This window comes from Triticum dicoccoides, chromosome 5A (assembly GCF_002162155.2).
Source record: "Triticum dicoccoides isolate Atlit2015 ecotype Zavitan chromosome 5A, WEW_v2.0, whole genome shotgun sequence".
Lineage (NCBI taxonomy): Eukaryota > Viridiplantae > Streptophyta > Magnoliopsida > Poales > Poaceae > Triticum > Triticum dicoccoides.
In genome coordinates, this window is record NC_041388.1 from 267,618,062 (window position 1) to 267,638,128 (window position 20,067).

Below are 20,067 nucleotides of genomic sequence, written 5' to 3' on the forward strand. Positions count from 1 at the left end.
AACTAAATTAAGTAAAGCTAACTAAATTTAAATTCAGTTAACTGAATTTTAAATTCACTGTAATTTAGTTAACTTTAAAAGATGAATTCACTAAATTTACCTCCTTATCCTCCAGGCTGATCATCTTCTCCTTCAGGTTGATGATCTTCTTTGCCACAGATTGATCCTCATCTTCTCCAGGTGGGGAGAAATTCAGGTCAAAGTTCATCTTCTATTGGTGCTGGGAGAACAAGAAGAGATCTGCTGGTAGGCAACTTGATTTACTTGCTCTACTGCTGCTCTATTGCAACTGCTGCTTGCTTTACTTCTGCTTTGCTCCAACTTGATTTACTGCTCTGCTGCTCTTGATCATGCATGGAGTATCACCAAGTCTTTCTACTCCAGTTTCTAATTCACCAACATGGAGTATGGAGTATCACAATTGCAGTTTGAACAAGGCGAGGACATGAGGTGAGCAGGGTGAAGTATGCGGACATGGGGCGAGCAGGGCAAGGAAGAGCCTGGGCTCGGAGGTGGCCTCCACCTGGGCGAGGGCGGGCACGCTGGTGCTGGTGCGGGGACACTCTGGTCTTGGTGCGGTGACGCGCCGATGCTAGCGCAGGGCTGGCGTTGGTGCACGGCGAGGAAGAAGCAGGATCGAGACAAATTTGAAAATCAAACTGTTGAGGGTAGAAATGACTATTCACACTGTTTTGAGGACTGTCTGAAAACTCAAAAACGTCTTATATTTTGAGACATAGGAAGTATATATGTGGCTCGCACGCCTGGTGAGTGTTGACTGTCCAAGTTCAGAGTCTGGTCGACTACAGGTCAATGAGCAACGATGGTGATCACAGCTTCTTCACCACCAATGGCATGCCGAACCCTGGCTCGATGGTCAGCCGGAACACCGGCGCGTGGCGGTACGTCGGCGACGGCGAGAAGGCGAACCTGCTCAGCAGGCGCGCCAGCACCACCTTCAGCTCCGTCATCGCCAGGTTCTGCCCGATGCAGGTCCTGGAGCCGAGCCCAAATGGCGTGTACATGTGCGCCGGCTTGCACGCCCCAGCCACACCGTTGGCAAACCGGCCCGGGCGGAACTCGTCGGCGTCGGGGCCCCAGGCTTCCTTGTCCAGGTGCAGCATCGATCTGGTCACCTGGACGATCGTTCCGCGGGGCACATCCAGGTCGCCGATCTTTATGTCCGTCAGGGCTTCACGCATCATCAGCAACGCCGGTGGGTACAGACGGAGAGTTTCTTGGATCACCATCGTCAGCTGCATTTCGGTGCCAGGTGCAATGCATGAATAGCAAATACACGATGTCTAGATATATGATGATGATGGACAGAATGTTAACTGCTCACAATTTTCAGTCGGTGGAGGGCGTCGACGTCCAACGTGCTCCTCGCATGGCAAACCTCCAGCGCCTCGACACGGGCGCGCTCCTGCCACTCCGGGTGTTTGGCCAGTAACATCAGGCACCAAATGGCGGTGACCGCCGTGCTCTCGTGCCCTGCAAAGTATATGGTCTTGCAGTTGCCAACGATGAAGTCCTCGGCAGTGCCGCCATGGCCAGCACCATGGGAGCCTTTGATGATCGCACGCAGAAGACCGTTATGAGTTGCCTCATTCTCAGCTCCACTCTCGTTCCCGTTGTCCTTTGCCAGTTCCAAGATCAGTAGCCTGACTCTCTCAACCAGATTCCGTATCTCTCGGTTGCTCTTGGTAGGCAGATGCTTCCTGCAACAGCATGAAAGAACTAAGCATGATTCGCCACCCCTTAGTTGTTTCATGTACAGTCCACTGAAATAAATGCCTTCCTACTTCCCTGGCCGAACGTATAGAAAAATACTGGATTAAGCATGGAATATGGATTAACAATATTTTTTACTTACCACAGTGCAGAGAGTCCAACAAATGCATCCTGTTGAGAAATCGCCTTTTGAAGCTTCCTGAGCATGCAGAATATCTCTTCTCCTTTTGCGAAGCTACTCCCGAAGCAAGCCCTGGCGATTACATCTGCTGAGATGTTCCGCACATAATCATCGACAACTATCTCTGTGCTACCTCCTGCACTGTCGAGAATGTTCTCCCATGCTTCTAGCAGCGGAGCAGTTGCATCTTCAATCAGCTGTATCATACCCTGCATATATACAGCATTGCATACCTAAAGCCATGAATACTAGTCCAGGTTAACTGTAAGCAAACTGTGTGTCACTACCTTGATCTTGTCCATGAAGAACTCTGGCGCCATGGTCTTCCTCTGATAGGCCCATTCGTCACCATTCACCGTAAATAACCCTCCCCCTAGAAGGGCTTTTCGAGTTTTCTTCAGATAATTAGGCTTCCCGAGCTCTGATGGTGTCCAGTGGTCTATGTCCTTTACCATGTCTGGCTGAGAAACATGCAATATCTCCCGACCTCCTGACGAGTAAAGGAACACAGAGCCTGTCCCAAATTAATACTTTCAGTTACTTCCATGTTCGAAGAAAAGACATATATGAATGCATAACAAACTTATTTAATTCTTAGATGCACTTAGATTGAACTGACATCGAATATTCTTTTTTTTCCCTTGAATACAACTAATTGTGTCACTTTCATTAGAAAGGTGTCAAGAAAGCAAAAAGTACAGCAAGCGAAACAGAAAACATTTACCTAGGCCTAGTATGAAATGGAAACCGAAGACAACCGGAGAACCTAGAAAACACACTGAAAAGAACAGAGATAAACTAAAACTACAGCAAGGCCTCGGCCTAAGAACCATCTGGAGGTCTAGTGTGCAGAAGGAACCTTCTCAGCACACTTCGCACCTGCTAGCTGCCATTGCCCTGCTTTGACCAAGATGGTGCCTACCAGATACTGGCTATGCAGGCAGCTCAGCCAAACACACATGAGTTCTACAGTATACAGAGCCGCCACAACGTCTACATGAGTGACCGAGCTCCCTTCATCTCGCCAACGCTGACTCGCTCTGCCACGCTAAGAAACCAGTCAAGAAACTGATATATGGCTTTTGGGTGGGTAATGGTCTGAAGACCATAATGGGCTAGAACTGAGTGCCAGACCTGCTGGGCTAAAGCATACTCGGACAACAAGTGAGATATAGTCTCTTCCTGCTTGAAAAAAGGGCAAACCTTAGGGTGATCCAACTGTCGCCTCACTAGATGATCTGCTATCCAGCACCGGTTTGCGCGACCAACCATGCGGAAATTTTGCTTTCAAAGGCACCCAACAGCCCAACGTTGAGTTCCAGGCCGGCGACTAGACCATGCCGGCAAAATGATTTTGACAGGCTGATTTGGCCGAGTAGAGCCTGGACTCAGTCCAACACCAAACAAGCTGGTCGATAACTTCAGAGTCGAGGTCTATACCATCACCAGATGAAGAAATTCCATCAATCCTTGCACATTTAGTGCTCAGCTGATGCCCTGGATCCACCGATTTTGGTGCAGCATCGCGCTGATGGTCCTAGCCTTGAGCGTCCGAGATCCAACCACCACCGGTGCCAATTCAGCGATGGACTGCCCTCCGGTCCATCTGAGAGTCCAGAAGAGGGTTTGCTGACTGTCGCCAACTGCAACCCTGGAGGCCGTGTGGAGAAGTGCGGTGACGTGCCGGCTAGCTTTGATCAGAAGTTGCGACCAAGGTTGAGAGGTGTCAGCTTATTGCAACCAAGGCCAGCACACCCTCAACGACCAGTTCGCCTTTCTCAGGTCTTTTATGCCCAGGCCACCCAACTCAATAGGGTGGCAGATATCACGCAACATGACCGAGCAGCTACCACCGCTGGCGTCTTGCCAGCCCATCCAACAGAAGCTCCCTGTTTTTTATCAATGGCTTCCCGCAGCCACCACGGCATATCAATCGCCAGCATGGTATCGATGGGGGCAGCCGAGATCACCGCGCAGATCATCTGATCATGACGAGCATGCCACCTTTCATGGGCATGCCAGCCTCTTCTGGATGCTGGTGCGCAACCCTGGTGCCACACCAAAGGTTCTCAGAAGCTGAAGAATAGTGCCGCACGTATAACTAAGAATAAAGCTGATCATCGTTACATTCTAAAATACCTGCACCTTCTACCAAAGCATAACTTGCATGATATTTAAGTGGTTGGCAAATGAATAGCCTTGCAACACAAAAAAAAGGGAAAAGGTACAGATTCAGTCAATGGAAATATTAATCACAAGTTACTTATTGATTGCATCATCCACGTGAGTACATGACTGTTCAGAGTTGAAAGTCATCTTGATACAAAATGACAGAGAAGTGTAAGTGAATGTTTTGATTGCATAGTTGGGTGCACACAGTCATGGCTTATCGTGCAAAAACAAATTCACTTGTCAAGGGAGAGTTGAGTTTTTTCATCCTTTAAACTGTAAAAATCTAATACTCCATTCCTCCATTCCTAAATACTTCTTGGAAAATATGTTAGTTCAAGTTTTTCCATCCTTTAAACAAATTCACTTGTCAAGGAAAATCTAATACTTCTTGCAAAAACAAATTCACTTGTCAAGGGAGTACTTCTCAAGTTTAAACACACTTGAAAGCAACTTAGCGGTGGTGGATGCATTGTCCATAAAAGTATTTGGTACTACATTATTTATAAGACTATCTACTACCTCCATTCCTACATATAAGACGTCGGGGCAGTTTAATAGTATGTACTAACCTAAGGTGAATGCAAGGATACGGGATTCAACTATTTAAGGGTTGTAGACTGTAGTTCTACTTTTTGAAAATATTTTAGTTGAAGTAGTACATAGATATAAGATGTTTTGGAAAATATGTTAGTTGAAGTAGTACATAGATATAAGATGTTTTGGAAAATATGTACTCCCTCCGTTCACAAATATAAGATCTTTTGGATATTTCAATATGGACTACATACAGACTGAAATGAGTGAACAAACACACTAAAACGTGTATATATACATCCGATTCAGAAAAAAGTTAGAACATCTTATTTGTAAACGGAGGGAGTACTTCTTTGCTTTCTTGTTTTGAGCTTTTCTTTGAGGCTGTGTTGTATGGATCTGGTGCCATCTTGGCGTTTTCTTCTAATACAAAACAACATGCATTTGTGTGTGTGTTCGAGAAAAAAGAAGTAATCTGTACTGTCAACGCTGTAAGAAAATCGCAGTGATAGAGAGTAGCAGGTACTTTAGTCTTGTGACCCTGAATGCAAAAATATAAAATATTCATGACATGGGTCAGGACAACTGACAACAGAAGTTTAATATTTTGTGCTCTTTTGTCAGCTTCTACCCACTTGCCCCATTGATTTACTAATGTGCCTAAGATTATGACAAATGTAAAAAAATCTGATCAATAGCAATTAAGTACTAATAATGAGTTGTGTAACATGGATTAGGTATTACTTACCCTTGAAAAGGACAAACAAACTCACTAGAAAAATGCGACATAGCCATTTCTCTGACAACCGCTGTTTAAAGAGCTTGATGTTACTGACTCACTTGTGTAGATCCATATACCATATAAAATGTCAGTGTACAAATCAATCAAAAGATTTTTGTTAACTAAATCGTTTTCCAAAGCAGTGCAATCTCTGGAACTGATTCGTGGGGAAAATTTTGCCTCACAAAATTTGTAAGTGACCAGAAATGTCTATCTAATAAAGATCAAGATCACAGCATCAGCCTGAAATATTCACATACAAACATAGCAAGATCATAGCATCAAAAGAAACTTGCATACATACCATAAATTTCCTTCCAGACAAGGATGTGAGGGAAGAGGGTGGAGATGTAGTTGTTGCTGTCTTGCTTCTTCATAGGCTTGAGCTCATGTCGGATACGCTTCATCTCTTTGGCGTTGCCATCAAGCAAAGTAGGCTTGGGACCCTTCACTCCTTGCCTTCTCAACCTCTTCCTTGTCTTCTCCGGTCTTAGCCATAGGACGTTACACAAGCAAAACAAAGCTAAGCAAAGAAGAAGAACAAGGATTAGCATAAGTAAGTTCTCCATGAGAGGAGACATGGAGCTGGAGGCGGGGAAGTGTTCCAGTCAAACATTCAGATACAAGACAATGCCAGAACCACCTTCGTACTTGTTCGAGTCTCTGAGCATATGAATCTGACTTCTCTTCTGGTGTATGATTGTTTAATGGTACGCTATTTTCAGATCTTGGCATTCATTAACAATTAGTATTCATTAACAATTAGTTTATTGTTAGATGGTCCATGCCACAGCAGCCCCAGTTAGCGAGCCCCAGGAAAGAGTTGTGGCAACTAAGTGTAGTTGGAGCAATCACAAGATCCAAAGCAACTGACAACCAGATTTAACATGTATAGCAAGCTTATTAACTAGATCGATCAGGCAAATACGTTCTGGCTTGACATACAACAGATGGCATGTGCCGGTACCTCGGCGATGAGCGATGGAGTGAAGGCGAGCTTGGTGAGCTGGCACGCTTGCTAGAGCTTCGGTTTGCTGCTGTGAGCTTTTCCTTGGCTCATGCCCGAATGCGTGTGACATATGCGCTGGCTTCCACGCTTGAGGCTTCCATGAGGTACAAGTGTGCAACATCGAACAAGCCCTGGAAAATGGTGCCACGAGGCCTATGCAGAAAACCTATAAGGTTAGGACTATCCAGTCATGTGAGACAACATGTGTGCTTCTGCAGTAAGTAGAACATACAATACTTCTATTTTCAAGTCAAAATATGTGGCTGACTAAAGTTTTGTCTTTTCTCTAGTAAATTTTACTAATTATGGAAGTACTGCTTTACAATTTTAACAGTAAAATAAACTGTACAAAGATTGTGACAGGGACAACAAGGATACATAATATTGTAAGTATGTAGTTGCTTGCGGTCCTGAAAAACATGATGGTATAATATTCACACTGCTTTCATGCTCTTGTGTCAACTTCCAGTCATTTTCACCAACGATTTTCTGGACACAAAAAGCATGCTCACACAAGATCAAAACATTGCAAATGGAACCTAATCCACACTGAGTACTACTTCCTACGTTCCAAAATACTTGAAGTTCTAGGTTTTCCTAAGTCAAACATCTTTATGTTTGACCAAGTCGATAGAAAAATATATCACGTCTACAACATCAACTATATAAAGTATGAAAATATGTTTTATGATGAATCTAAGGAAACTAATATGATATTGTAGATATTGGTATATTTTTCTATTAACTTGGTCAAACTTAAAAATGTTAGGACAAACCTAAAACTTCAAGTATTTTGGAACGGAGGGAGTACCATCTAATAATACGCTACAAATATGAAGTAGTCATCTCACAAACTACGTATGTGGGAAATTGATCTTTTACCCGAACAGTGAACATGAATGGTAAACAAGAAGGATCCGAAAATTAAACTGTGCTTTCACCTGTATGGGCATGCTCAATTTAAATAAAGGTATGCTTATTGACTATCCGCTTAAGCAATAATGTGCTTGGAACTTTGTTTGCCGAAGTTGTATGAAGCAGATGTAGAATCTAGATTTGAATATTTGATGTGCCGCTAAACTCAAGGATTTCAAAATGCAGCAAGTGATGGTGATCATATTGTTTTTTTAAGGGACAGGCAGTTGTACTGCCGATGCATTTCAGAGGGGAAGCAACATAATGTCAGTTACCCCCTCCGATCCATATTACTTGTCTTAGATTTGTCAGTTACAAGACAGGGAAAGTAGTTTTCCTAAAGAAAAGAAAGAAAGCATACAAAACTAATCCGGCTCGGGCTCTGGCTCGTTTTCACCAAAGGTGTCTCAAGTAATGGAGGAGTGAGCAAGGGCCATATTCGATTTGACATGCTAAGCACCTGATCAGCCGAGCAGATAGAATTTTGAAAGACTCGCCTGTTTCTCTCCTTCCAAATGTTCCAGCAGCCATAGACAGACACCTGGGAGCAGCAGGAGTCGATAGGCAGGATGAGTGCCGGTTGCTGAAGCCAATCCGCAGTCAGGTGCCAAACCTCGCGTGCGAAGGAGCAATGGAGCAGCAAATGTGCAGGGATTTCAGGCTGTTGATCGCAGAGGTTGCAAGGGCCATTGTTCGGCCAGCCCCGCTTCAGAAGGTTGTCGTTGGTGAGGATGTGTTCCCAAAGCCATAGCCAAATGAAGAATCTACACTTGGGTTCAACTCTAGCCTTCCATAGCTTCTAGACATTGGTGGCTGCAAAAGAACCAGTGAACTGCTGCAGATAAGCCGAGCTAGCCGAGTACTTCAAGTCAGGAGTCCACTTCCAAGAAATTTTGTCGGCCACATCTGAAAGCTGAATATTTCTGAGAAGCAACCAAAGGTCAATGAACTGACCCAGTTGGGTGGCGTTGCAGATGTGTTGCGGCCTTGTGAATCTGAGACTCTAAGTATAGGCATACATACACATACAAGAGCAAATGCATGCATCGAGTCTTCCTCTAGAGAAGGAAATGAGGTAAGGTAATAGAATGTATCTGGAATGGCCTCATGTGGATCCTCTTCATCTGCTGGGTGTTGCCATAGAGTTACATAGGCTTGGGACCATTTATTCCTTCCCTTACTACACATCTACTCTCTAGACTTACCATACAGTTCATATAAGTCAACAAGAGTTTGAGATGGGAGGTAATTAGTGCTCAGCTCCTTCATACGCCTACTCTTCTGAAATGAATGTCACTTCTTATTTTCCTAATTTATTCATTTCTCACTGTTAAAACATTGTTTTCAGATCACAAGGCAACAGTAGACAGCCTTCATTGATCTTCACTGCATGGTGGTGTCTATTCATCAGTAGGATGGTAGCAAACTGGTTTCTGCCTTCTGCTTGCGTACTATTCCCTGCCCTGTTTTACCTCATGAAAACATACAAGCTACCACAAAATATATGGCCTCGTTTGGTTTGTAGGAATTCTGTAGGATAAGATGTTTAAAGGAAAACTTTCTTTGGAGCCCTTTGGTTTGTAGGAATGGATTCCTATTCCTACATAGGATATGAATCAATCCTTCACATTTCAAAGGAAAAGACACATTCATTCGGTTTGGAGGAAACCAAAATGTAGGAATTAGGAGTAGTAGTATAGGAATTTGATAGGATGGCACTTGCCATCCTAAGGAATTGTCTTGCCTCATTCCTACGCACAAAATGAGCTTTGAGTGGATGTGTAGATTCCTCCAAAAACACAGGAAATGAATAGTATTCCTACGAAATTCCCGTACGCGTTTCCTACAAACCGAATGCATCTATAGGAAATTTTCCTATGAAATCCTTGTTCCTGCGTTTTTCTATAAAAATCCTCCAAACTGAATGAGGCCTAGACTCAATGGAAAAATTCCTATACTATGCTATGTTTTTAAGGCGGTAAGGCGATCTAAGGCGCTGGGGGGGCGCCTTATCGCCTAGGCGACGCCTAAGCGCCTAAGGCGGACGCCTAAGCGCCTAAGGCGGGCATATTTGTAAGGCGCTGGCGGGGCGCCTTATCGCCTAAGCGTCGCCTAAGCGTCCAAGGCGGGACGCCTTAAAAACAGAGATACTATGCATCAAATGACATCTCTTTCCCTATAGGAATTGAGGTGCATGTCATCTCACTTCCTATGATTTTCCTATTTACAATGATATTCCTATCCTATGGACCAAAGGAGGCCTATACCTGAATACCTCTGCAGCAGTCATGCACTCATGCTGCAAGCAGCTAGTTTAGCTAGGCAAGAGCTACTTATGGAAAAGCAAAAGGGACAAGACAAACCTATACATGAGCATCAACAAATAGAGAAATACCTCACAGCCAGCGCTGGTTAAATTTCTAACATAAGGTGAACTGGAGTCTGGAGGCATCTTGAGTCTTCAGACTGCAGATTATATTAAGACATGGATTGAACTTTGAAGCAGAGATTAATTGCGGTTACAGCAATATGAAGCAGAGGACATCCAATCACAAGTAGCAGTTGAATAACAACAGCAGGCATCAATACACACTTTGCTGAACTGAGCAAAGTGGTGGAAAATATATAGTTTTGAACTCGGTTACAGGAACAACTCAATGGATCTCCTCACTTATCACATTGACCAAAACTTCAAATCAAACTTTTTACAGAGAAAGCACTGCCAACAATCGAGTTCCACCACACAGTAAATTCGGGATCAGTACACATGTACTGGATATCTAGAACATGGACCACCAACTTCTTTTTGTGTCTACAAGTGCTGCAGAGGCACTCTGGGATCCACGACACAGTCGCCTTCTACCACTACTAGTAGGATTTGCAAAGCACAAAACCAGAGCTAAACCGACAAAGCTTACTGCTGGGGCAACTGCAATAAACAGCCATCGACGGTGGGCACATGCTCTGTTTGACTGCTCAGCAACATGAACACCATGTTCACTTGTATTAGTCACTTCCACTGCATCATTAAACATGTCCTGAGTTTCTTCAGCCTCAGGTTCATCAGAACCTTCTTCACCAATTTCCTGCAGATGGGTGTGTTCCTCCACCCCAAGGACATCTCTTTCATTTGTTGCAGCTCGCTCGGACCTCTCGGATTCTGGATCATCTGTAGGAAGTTCATATCGGCAAACTGGGCATGTATTCCTGGAACTAAGCCACGGCAAGATGCATGACGAATGATATAGATGCATGCATGGTAGCTGTTTTGCTCTAGTTCTGAGAGGCATCGGGTCTTTGCAGACTGGACAGATCACAGCGCCATCTGCCTCATGGCTTGTGGAGATAACCAGAGAGGGAAGATTTCCAATGAAAGAGGTCGCTGCAGGTGGAGCTCCTCTTCTGGAACTGTCGTCCTCAGCAAATTGTTCAAGAATCATCTCAAACTGTCTTGCATCAGCATAATCACCAGGATTCCCAACAAAAGGTGTCCTGACATCTGGCCCTTCCATGTCTGCCATCAAGTTGGTCATATTTGCTCTTTGACTTCTCCAAGTCCATACCCCGTCTTCAGACTCCCACCCAGTCAATTGACTGGGGCCAATGCCACGTGATTGCTGCTGGTGCTGCTGCATGGCATCAACTGCTTCATCAAAATCAGATTCTTCCAACTGCACATCTTCATCCTCTTGGTCATCTGAATCCCACAGGTCCATTCCAGCATTCATGGGATCAATATCTGTATCGGTATTCATGTAACTCTCGTTGTCAAGTTGAATGGTAATCTCCCTTCCCATCATGCTATGTTGACCTAGAGAAGCATCTGACTCCCCGCCATAGTCCCCAAAACTGATGTTTGATTCAAGCTCGTCAAACACAGAATCAGCATAACTGAGACCGTCACTCTCATCATCTGAAGCATGCCACCTTTGGGACTGGTTCGGTGTAGAATTATAAGATGCCAGCTGTCGCACAACGGTCGGAGAATCAATATCTGCTTCATGGCCCTGTCTAGCTAAGTTGATCAGTTGGGAAAACTGCTGTGAGAATGCATCCTCATTAGATTCAAGACTTGCAGTCCTAGATCTCCGCCTTCTTTGTCGTCTTTGCTGACTAGTGCTGGTTGTTACATCTCTTTGACTATCATTAAGCACAGTAGCCTTGCATTCCCTGCATATAGCTAAAGCTTCAAAGCTATTGGTCACCTCAGTATCCAAAGTAAAAGGTCTCGTGCAAACTAGGCATTGAGCATCGGGTTGGCTGGCAAGAAGCTCATAGTCGCTAGATTGTGTCTGACTGCCAGACATGGGCATCTTGTACTAGTAAATCTGACGCTGAGATGTGTAAGCAATGCGCTGGTGAAAAGAACAAGGGGCGCTATTGCAGATAACAAATGATCTAAATGGAAACAGAGGTATGTCCTGCTTAAGTCCTGGGTCAGGTGTTTATCAGATACATTGTTGAGCACGTCACAAAAGTTCTTCCCAGATGTCAACCTGACAAAGAAAAGCAAGCGATTGCTCCAGTTATGACGGAGAAGAAATATGCAGCGTACATTAAACCAGATGACTATGATCAAATTGGATAAGCGATTAAGCATATCTGCAAATAGAATGCAATAGCTACCAAACAAAGTATTCACATGACCAAACTGGATACTTTTACTACTGAGGACCAGCAACCACACCAACCAACTCATTTGCAGAGTCCCCCCGTGTTTTCCTTCATTAATTTCCTCTAACATACGATCTTATCAATTTAATCGCCACCCTCTTTTATCACGGAACAGCCTGCCGCAGGAGATCCACGCAGACAAACTAAACAATAATGAAAAGCAGCAGTAGCTATGCAGGAGAGGTACCGAGATCGTACACGCATCACAAAATCAGCAGCCGACTCCCCAATTTCCACTACGACGGGACGCTAAAATCAAACGCGAGGGAAAAATATTTTGCGCGGATTTGGAGAAGAGCCGCAGCCATTTGCGATGCGACAGCAAACAATCAGATCAGTTGACGGCAAGGTCCAAGGGTTCGAAGAAAATCACCTTCGCCTCGAAAAATCTAGGGCGTGATGCGGCGAGAGAGAACTCCGCCGGCGGGAACAGCGATCTCGCGATGCTGGGGCTCGGCCGCGGGACGACGTCGGAATTGGGGGTTGGGGATCGGCGGATCGCGGAGGAAAGGGAAAGGTTGGAGTTTTTTCTTTTTCTTGAACAGTTGCAGGATTTATTTCGATTTTTTTCTGCGGGAGAAAAGAGATAACAACCGTGGCGGGCTTGTTCGAGTAGGCCCATTAAAGCTCGGCGCTAGGCCCATTTAGAACCACACACACGCGCGCGCCGATGTCCCAGGGGCAGTAGCGTCTTTCCCGTTCGATTCGTCGCCATCACCAACCTCCATTGGCGCCCACCCGCAGAGCTCCACTTCCACGAGACCACGACCACTCACTCGTCACCCTCCCCATGGCCGCCGGCGTGAACAGGCTTCCGCCCCGTCTCACCACGCTTGCGGTCTTCTCCTCGCCGACACCGAGCCCCTTCGGCCCCAACAAGCGCGTCGCCAGGCCCAGGCTCAGGCCCCCGCCGATCTCCATCTCCATGGACCCGGCCCTCGTCGACCCGGCCCACCTCCAGGCGCTCATGCTCGCCTGCGCGCACTCCTGCGCCATCCGCCTCTCCCCGCCGGAAGCCGCCGCGCGGCCGGAGCCCGTCGACATCCGCAAGCTCCGCACCGCCGTGGCGCACAGCTTCCTGGTCGTGTCCGTCTTCTGCGGGACCAGGTTCCTGGAGGAGGACGACGGAGGAGACGACCGGCGCTTCATGGGCCTGGAGCTCGACCTCGGGCTCGGGCGGCGGGGGGAGCAGCGGCTCGTCGGGTTCGGACGGGCCGTCTCCGACATGGGGCTCACCGCCTCCGTCCATGACGTCGTGGTGATCTTCTCCTCTTGATTATACAAGTGGTCAGTAGTGAACTGCGCGAAACCAATGGTTATCGCTGGAGCGCATGTGTTTATGGAACTATCTTCAGTGACTTGTTGCAGGTTCATCCATCAGTGCAGAGGAGAGGAATTGGGCGCAAAATACTTGAAAAAATTACAAGGTAGGTTGCTGACATTGGGTTTTTCTGGTGAAGTCTGAAAGGGGCTAACTTCTGAGTTGACCTAATAGAGGAAAAATAACATTCATGTTTTCTTATGTAAACCGTGCAAGTTAGCAATGACGAAGCAAAAAAAAAAAAAAACATGATGTTCTTTTCATGGATTCAAGGAATAGAGATAGAGGCCTCTTGCACCGAAACATACAAATCTCCTGCACCATTGGAAAGAAGCGACCGAGTGATAAGCAAACAGAAGATAATATCCTGCGTTTGAAATATGTTTCTTGCTTGATAAAACTATCTTCAGGGTATTGTGTTTCTCTGTTAAACATAGCATCCCAGTCATCACGCATATATCGTACTTACTTGGACAGATAACATTACCACGGCTGTTTGTCGGTAGCAAAGCTTACTTGACCGACAGACTATAAAGTGATTTATGTTATGTTTTTCTTGGGGTACAGACTTCACAGTTTTCTTGTATTACTTTGACTGCATATTGAAACATGAACAATGAATGTATCTCTGGATCGACTAAACTCAGAGATTGGAACAACATGCTTATGCACAATACAAAGTACTTGAGCAGAGATAATCATAGTGTCAAAAAACGTCTTATATTAACTTAAAGAGGGAGTATATTTAAAAGGTGCTGATTTATTTGCTGTCCAAAGTTTAAGCTTCATCTAATTTGCTTGTTTCTGGAACAATCTCTCCAGGGTACTCCATAGCAGAGGTATTTATGACATTTCTGCATTATGCACAGGAAAGGAGAGGTATGTCTTTCTTACCTAATTTGGTGGACTTCATGAATGTCCTTACGTGCTATCTTTCGTGTTATCTGTAAAGGAGGAAGCGGTGATCTACTTCTACCTCCACATATCACCTGCAATAGAATCTTATGACAGTATATGATGATGTTTACACATCTTTTGGTACTGTTTGCAGGCCATTTTTTCAAGCATGTGGATTCGGTGATGATGCAATGGGTGCCACAACGATGATGTACACTAGAAACTTGTACAAATAGCATTCCTATGGATGGTTGGCAATCTGCACAATGGTATTACCACGGCTCCTTTTTTGCTGGTTATCTGTTGCCACCTGAGAATGCCGACTGTAAAGAGAGTTCTGAGATCCAGCAGTGATTTTACCCTCTAACTGGATCCAGTATCCATGGTGCCCCAGCCTTTTCTGTCTTCGAGGAAACCACCCGAATAAATTAGAGAAACTTGTGGACATGGTAGTACAACTTATTATCATGTGTGGAAGATGGCATTATCTAGCATGTTCAGAATCCGGACCAGCATTTGTGAATTTACCACTGATGGTAAAAGGGCTTGTTGTGTTTGCAGAGATAAATGTTTGTACACATTGTTTTAGTCCTCATGTATGTCAGCACTTGAACAAAGAGTGAATCACAGAAAGAGAACCTTGATACAATACACAAAAACTGTGGATTTATGGACAGTTAGTGCTGTTGAAATTTTATTGGGATTTTTTTCTTCATCAAGTAATGTTGCAGGGTTGACGACAACATGAATAAATCAAGGGAGATGTGTGCAGGATTTCAACTATATACAAAAGATTAAACAGTAGTTGATATAGCTATGACATTCTGAAAACACACTTTGATCTACCACTTTACAAAACCGAAAGTTTTAGTTACAGGAAACGGTTACTTCAGGGTGATGATTCGACTGGACCAACCAATCCAATGAATTCTTCTTAGCCTCTGGATTTTGTGTAGTAAGATTCTCTTATCCAACTTTGCACAATAATGCTTGCTTCGTTGTATATAAACATCCAAGGCTATTAAATGATAGATCTCCAATCGTTAAACTGCATATCATTTTCCTCGTTATCCCTGTCGAGACAAGTGTAGGTCCATCTGTTCTGCATATGCATTTACCAGCATGTGTCATCATACAGCTGCTTGGAACACATGCTCATCTGGAGTTCCAAATGCTCTCTGTAGGAACCGTTCGACGACTGAAAGGAATTCTTCAGCTCGTTCCTCCTGGGGCAAGTGCCCACAATTCTTGATCACCTCAAATGCCGCGCCAGGAATCGCACGTGCTAGGCGTTCAGCATTCGAAGCTGGAACAAGGCGGTCTGTGTCGCCAGTCACCACTAGCACTGCAATGATAAGACAATCAAAACTATTCAGAAATAACATTGTTTACCGATCTTCTGTAAAGAGAAGATTGTTTTATGTATCGTGTATTAGAGCATTCAAAACTTCATCTGAAATTTCTAGGGACATCAGCACATATTCAGTCCAGTAGTAGCACTGAATTATACACAGGTAAGGATAAGATGCTCATTAGAAGAAGCATATAGTTGAACCTGGGCATGAGATCTCAGAGAGCCTCTTCGAGACTGGCACTCTTGACTTTGGTGAAGAATCTGTAATCATGGATATAGTGTACTCCAAGAGAGCCGTCTCCCATCCCTTGGATCTTAGTGGCTGAAAGAAACTCCATGAACAACAATATGAGTATGAGTAGGTCTTTCTCACTTGGTGATATTTTCCTAGAGAGAACTCACCTTGGTGTAGCCTTGAATAACATGATCAGTTACTTTGCTTGGGTCATACCATGCATTACGAACGCCCGTTACGCCGAATTTATCCATGATCAATCTCACCTATGAAAAGGAATGGAACCACAAAAGTTGCAGGAACTAGAAGTGTCTGTATTTTGACTATTTGATCAGTAAGTTCTAAATTTTGTGGATTTTTTAGGGCCCTAAATTTTGCTTGTGTTTTAGCCAGTAGTGAATCAGGAAAGAGCAACGTACCAGACTCGCCGCCAATGAAGAGCGTAGAAAAGCCACAAGAAGCTTAGAAGACAAAGCTCTGACCGTATCCTGCACTGCCATGACCAACTTCAGAACAAGCCCTGCAAGCCACATACACATGCCAAGAAACCCTCTCCATATCCTAGCAAATGGATTTGGTGCTGCATTGTTATCATCAGAATCCTTCTTGTCTGCCCCTTCCTGCTCCCCTACGCTGTTCTCTTTCTCACCCTTCCTCGGCGCGAAAATCGCCGGTGCAACCAGCACTAGCGCCACCACCCGCTCAGGCGCCTCGAAGTACGCCTCCACTGCAACGAGGCAGCCGGCAGAGTGCCTGGGATGACCCAAACCGGAAAATTAATCTCAATGTCCTTGATAAAAAAAAAACTAGCGATGCAGTGACACAGAGAAATGCAGTGCAGGGTGTGCATCTGTACCCAACAAGGACGGCCTTCCCGGGGCCGAATTGGTCTATGAATGCCAGTGTGGCCATGGCCGAGAAGGCCATGGAGTAAGGGTTGAGAGGCTTGGTGTCATCGCCGGACCGTCTGGTCCGGGAAGTCAGGCCAAACGCCGGCCGGTCGAAGGCGAGGACCTTGGCGCCGGCGATGCGGGCGAGTGGCCGCATGACGCGGCTCCAGGAGAACACCGACGCGCCGAAGCCGTGAAGCAGCACTATGGGCAGCCCGGCCTGACTCCTGGCGACGGCGGAGCCCGAGGACTGGCCGCCCGAATCCTCGTCCTCGCCATGGGCGCATACCTTGTGGTGGACCCTGACGCCGTTGAACTCGTAGAAGCTGCTGTCAGGATCCGCGAGCGCGTCCGGGTCGAGGAGCTCGTCCTGGTCGATGCCGGCCACGAGCCGGCGGCGGCGCGGCGGCATCTGCGTACCGCTGCCCGGAACCGATCCTGCGTTTGCTTCGGGGTTTAGTTTAGTGCGTGCTTGTGTTTGGGGAAAGTGAAAAAAGATATTCGCAATTATGAACCACTTTCTAGCGCAACGATCCCAATTTTTCGCTCCAGGAAGAAGAACACCGCAACCTCCTTTTTTCGGAACACCAATTTGAAGCATCTCCTATCCTATCGAAATGTAAAATCTTTCACCCCCAATGCAAGAAAAGAAAGTTACCGGCAGGGAACTCGGCGGCGGCGGCTGAAGGCGGGGGAGGACCGGCCGTGCGGCGAGCGCGGAGCAGTGGAGGACGGCTCTGCGCGGCGGCGGCGGAGGGGAGAATGTTTGCGACGGCGGGCGGCGGGGGTCGGAGGGAGAGGAGCGTCAGCATCTGATCAGGCCCCAGCCGGCGCGGGAAGCCGACGAGCGGATGGTCGTTGGCTGGAAGGATTCGGCGGAAGCTTAGCGTGGATTGCGTGGGGGCCGCCGGCAGTGGCACGACGGCCTGAGGCTGTAATCCGTGAGCTAGCGATGTGTCAGTGCTATTGTACGTTGCCCCTATTTCAAAATTTGGATCTTGTGCCGACCAGCTTAGCATGGTCACAAATCCGATAGCCTAAAAGCATCTTCAACAGCATCGCAACGCTGTTTCCAGTGCGCTGTTCCTAAGTTTTCACACGTGAAAAGATAGTTTCCCCTCCCCTCCTCGACCCTAGCCGCCGGCTTCGGGCCTCCCCTTGTCCCTTCCTTCCCTTGCCGCCGCCGGACCACGCTGCCCGGCAAAGCCCACCAGCGTCGGTGGCGGCGGGGCTCTTCTTCATCCCGCTCGGAGGCTGTTGGCGCGGGGCGGCGGTGGACGGCGGTGCTTCGCGCTGGTGCAGGGCGCGGAGGCGGGCCCTGGCAGCGGGGTAGCAAGGGCTTGGTGGCGGCGCGGTGGGCTGCATGGGGCGGCTCGCGCTCGTGGCTGCGGTGGCGGCCAGATCTGGGCTCGGCCAGATCTGGTGGTCCGGCGGGTGCGGGCGACGTGCGGCGCCTCACCGGCGGGCGCGGGAGCTTCTGCTGCTGCGTGCAGCGCGGTGGTCGGGCTCGCGGCGGGCGCGTGCGCTGGTGGCGCGTGCTGGCCGACCTCCAGTCAGGGCTCCCCTGTTCCGGCCCCTAGATGGCAGCGAGCGGCGCGGGGGCTCTCCCGGCGAGTGCTCTTGGCTGCGGGTGTGGGTTGGCTTCGCGCTCCTTGTCGATGGTTGGGCCGGCTGCCGTTGGTGGCCTCGCGTCGAGCTGCGGCGGGCGCCATGGTGAGGCGACACGGGGGTGTGTCCGGTGGGGAGCTCTCAGGAGGGACGGGAGGCCCCGATGGCCACCCGTCGCCGGTGCAGGGGTGCACCGGTTCGGATGCGTCCGCTCCTCCTCCCCCTTTCCTTGGCTGTGTGCTCTTTGTTGGGGTTCTGGCGATGTTCGAGGCAGGGCGGTTGCTGGCATCTTCATAGGCGGGGGCTGCCAGTCAGGCCAAAGCCAAGGCCTTTGGGTGTTCACAGAGTTGCTTGGATGCTGGGCGGCGGCCCTGGCGGCGGGTGACGCGGTGTTCGTGGGCGGAGCGCGCGTCTTGGGTGCGGTCGGGCAGCCATGGCCACATGGGTGGCATGGTTGGTGATGTTTGGCGAAGCATGGTGGTTTGGTAGAGGGTTAACACCGGAGTACATAACTTGCCCGGTCTTCTCCGGCCGACGGTGGCGGCGGCCGCGGGCGTCGTTTCCTTCATGAAGGCTCCGTCGTGGTGTTCTCTTCTTTCCATGTTGCTCCGGGTGAAAACTTGATCTTGATCTCCGAGATAGGGCGGTGGCAACTTTCGGTGTCGTGCCCTTCTTGAAGACACCGCCTTGGAGTCCATGCTTCGCTATTGTCCAGCTTCACTTCTTCTCGGTGGCTAGGTCTCGGAAGGTCCTCGTCGGCCCCAAGTGTTTGGTAGTGTGTTTGGTGGTCGATTGGGTAGTGTTGTGGTGCATCAGCACTCTTGTATCTTGCCTTGGGTATGTGTGGTGTGTGGGTGGTTGCATGTTGTTTCCGGATTTATACTTTTGATCGTTGCTTTATATATAAAGCGGGGCGAAAATCTTTTTCAATAAAAGATAGTTTCTCAAAGAAAACAAACAGTCGCAAGGAATGCACGCCTTCTAATTTGCTCGTATGGGTTTAGGGTGACCAAGTTCTGATCACCTGCATCTATGATTTTAGGTCGAGCAGATGCATAACACATGCGTGTGGTTGCGTGCGACAATGTGTTCCATTTTCCATTCACCCTATTCATATTTGATGACCTTATCATGCCTTCCTTATAACCACTCACAATGTATTTTATAGATAGTTCGAGAGAGAAATCTTTCAAATAGTTAAGCTGACTTCTAGGTTGTATTTGGTTTTGCGTCAAGAGTGCATCGTGCCATATATATGTATAAAAAGCTAATAATTTGCGATACTCATGTATAAATATTTGTGGTTTACATATGATATGTGTGTGTCTTTAGGAATGTCCAATGACGCCTCACTTATCAGTTGTGCTTGTTCTTCACGCCATGGACACAACGGAATTAGATAATACTCTGTGGATGGAGAAGTGGACTCATGGACGAACAACACTGCAAATGGTGATGTTTTTGTTTCCTTCAATGATGAAGGGTTGTTGCATATAGTTTTACCCGGATTTTGTGGCTACTCGAGTAGGCAAGAAACTAAAAATACTGCGCTTCTTGCTAGACAACTCAACTGCAAAAAAAAAAAAAAAAACTCAGACTAGACTTCTTGGCTACATATTTTTTTGTGCCAAGGGCGATAATGAGACTAAAGTATAGTTTGAATATTTCGCTTAACCTTCCGTCCATCTTTGTTTTTGTGCCAAGGGTATAACAGATCGGAATTATGGATATGGATGTTTAGGGAGTAATAGTCCCTGTCAAC

At 47.0% G+C, this 20,067-nt stretch overlaps 4 protein-coding genes across 8 annotated transcripts; 1 reads left to right on the plus strand and 3 right to left on the minus strand.

Annotated features, from left to right (window-relative positions):
- Positions 1–638: 638 nt before the first annotated feature.
- Positions 639–9,840, minus strand: LOC119300932 (cytochrome P450 714C3-like). Of its 3 annotated transcripts, XM_037577837.1 has the most exons (7): positions 9,722–9,840; positions 6,370–6,564; positions 5,707–5,925; positions 2,203–2,429; positions 1,877–2,124; positions 1,346–1,721; positions 639–1,256 (listed from the first exon to the last, which is right to left on the minus strand). In XM_037577837.1, exons 2-7 carry the CDS (start codon positions 6,530–6,532, stop codon positions 831–833), a joined length of 1,659 nt encoding a protein of 552 aa, XP_037433734.1. In that variant the 5' UTR covers positions 6,533–6,564; positions 9,722–9,840; the 3' UTR covers positions 639–830. The 3 variants fall into 3 exon arrangements, with proteins under 3 accessions (XP_037433734.1, XP_037433735.1, XP_037433733.1); XM_037577838.1 differs by lacking the exon at positions 9,722–9,840 and having other exon boundaries at positions 2,203–2,405; positions 6,370–9,337; XM_037577836.1 differs by lacking the exon at positions 9,722–9,840 and having other exon boundaries at positions 6,370–9,336.
- Positions 9,520–14,358, minus strand: LOC119300934. 3 transcript variants are annotated; one of them, XM_037577841.1, is made up of 3 exons: positions 12,374–12,527; positions 10,245–11,822; positions 9,520–9,792 (listed from the first exon to the last, which is right to left on the minus strand). In XM_037577841.1, the coding sequence occupies exons 2-3, from the start codon at positions 11,637–11,639 to the stop codon at positions 9,739–9,741; spliced, it is 1,449 nt and encodes a 482-aa protein (XP_037433738.1). In that variant the 5' UTR covers positions 11,640–11,822; positions 12,374–12,527; the 3' UTR covers positions 9,520–9,738. The 3 variants fall into 3 exon arrangements, with proteins under 3 accessions (XP_037433738.1, XP_037433737.1, XP_037433736.1); XM_037577840.1 differs by lacking the exons at positions 9,520–9,792; positions 12,374–12,527 and adding an exon at positions 14,216–14,358 and having other exon boundaries at positions 9,909–11,822; XM_037577839.1 differs by lacking the exon at positions 9,520–9,792 and having other exon boundaries at positions 9,909–11,822; positions 12,374–12,526.
- LOC119300936 (acetyltransferase NSI-like) lies at positions 12,679–14,810 on the plus strand. The gene is made up of 4 exons (XM_037577843.1): positions 12,679–13,258; positions 13,369–13,427; positions 14,144–14,200; positions 14,373–14,810. The coding sequence occupies exons 1-4, from the start codon at positions 12,791–12,793 to the stop codon at positions 14,452–14,454; spliced, it is 666 nt and encodes a 221-aa protein (XP_037433740.1). The 5' UTR covers positions 12,679–12,790; the 3' UTR covers positions 14,455–14,810.
- A 173-nt stretch (positions 14,811–14,983) lies between these two features.
- Positions 14,984–17,592, minus strand: LOC119300935 (bifunctional epoxide hydrolase 2-like). The gene is made up of 6 exons (XM_037577842.1): positions 17,356–17,592; positions 16,664–17,135; positions 16,227–16,560; positions 15,975–16,073; positions 15,774–15,894; positions 14,984–15,563 (listed from the first exon to the last, which is right to left on the minus strand). Exons 1-6 carry the CDS (start codon positions 17,507–17,509, stop codon positions 15,349–15,351), a joined length of 1,395 nt encoding a protein of 464 aa, XP_037433739.1. The 5' UTR covers positions 17,510–17,592; the 3' UTR covers positions 14,984–15,348.
- Between the last annotated feature and the right edge of the window lie 2,475 nt (positions 17,593–20,067).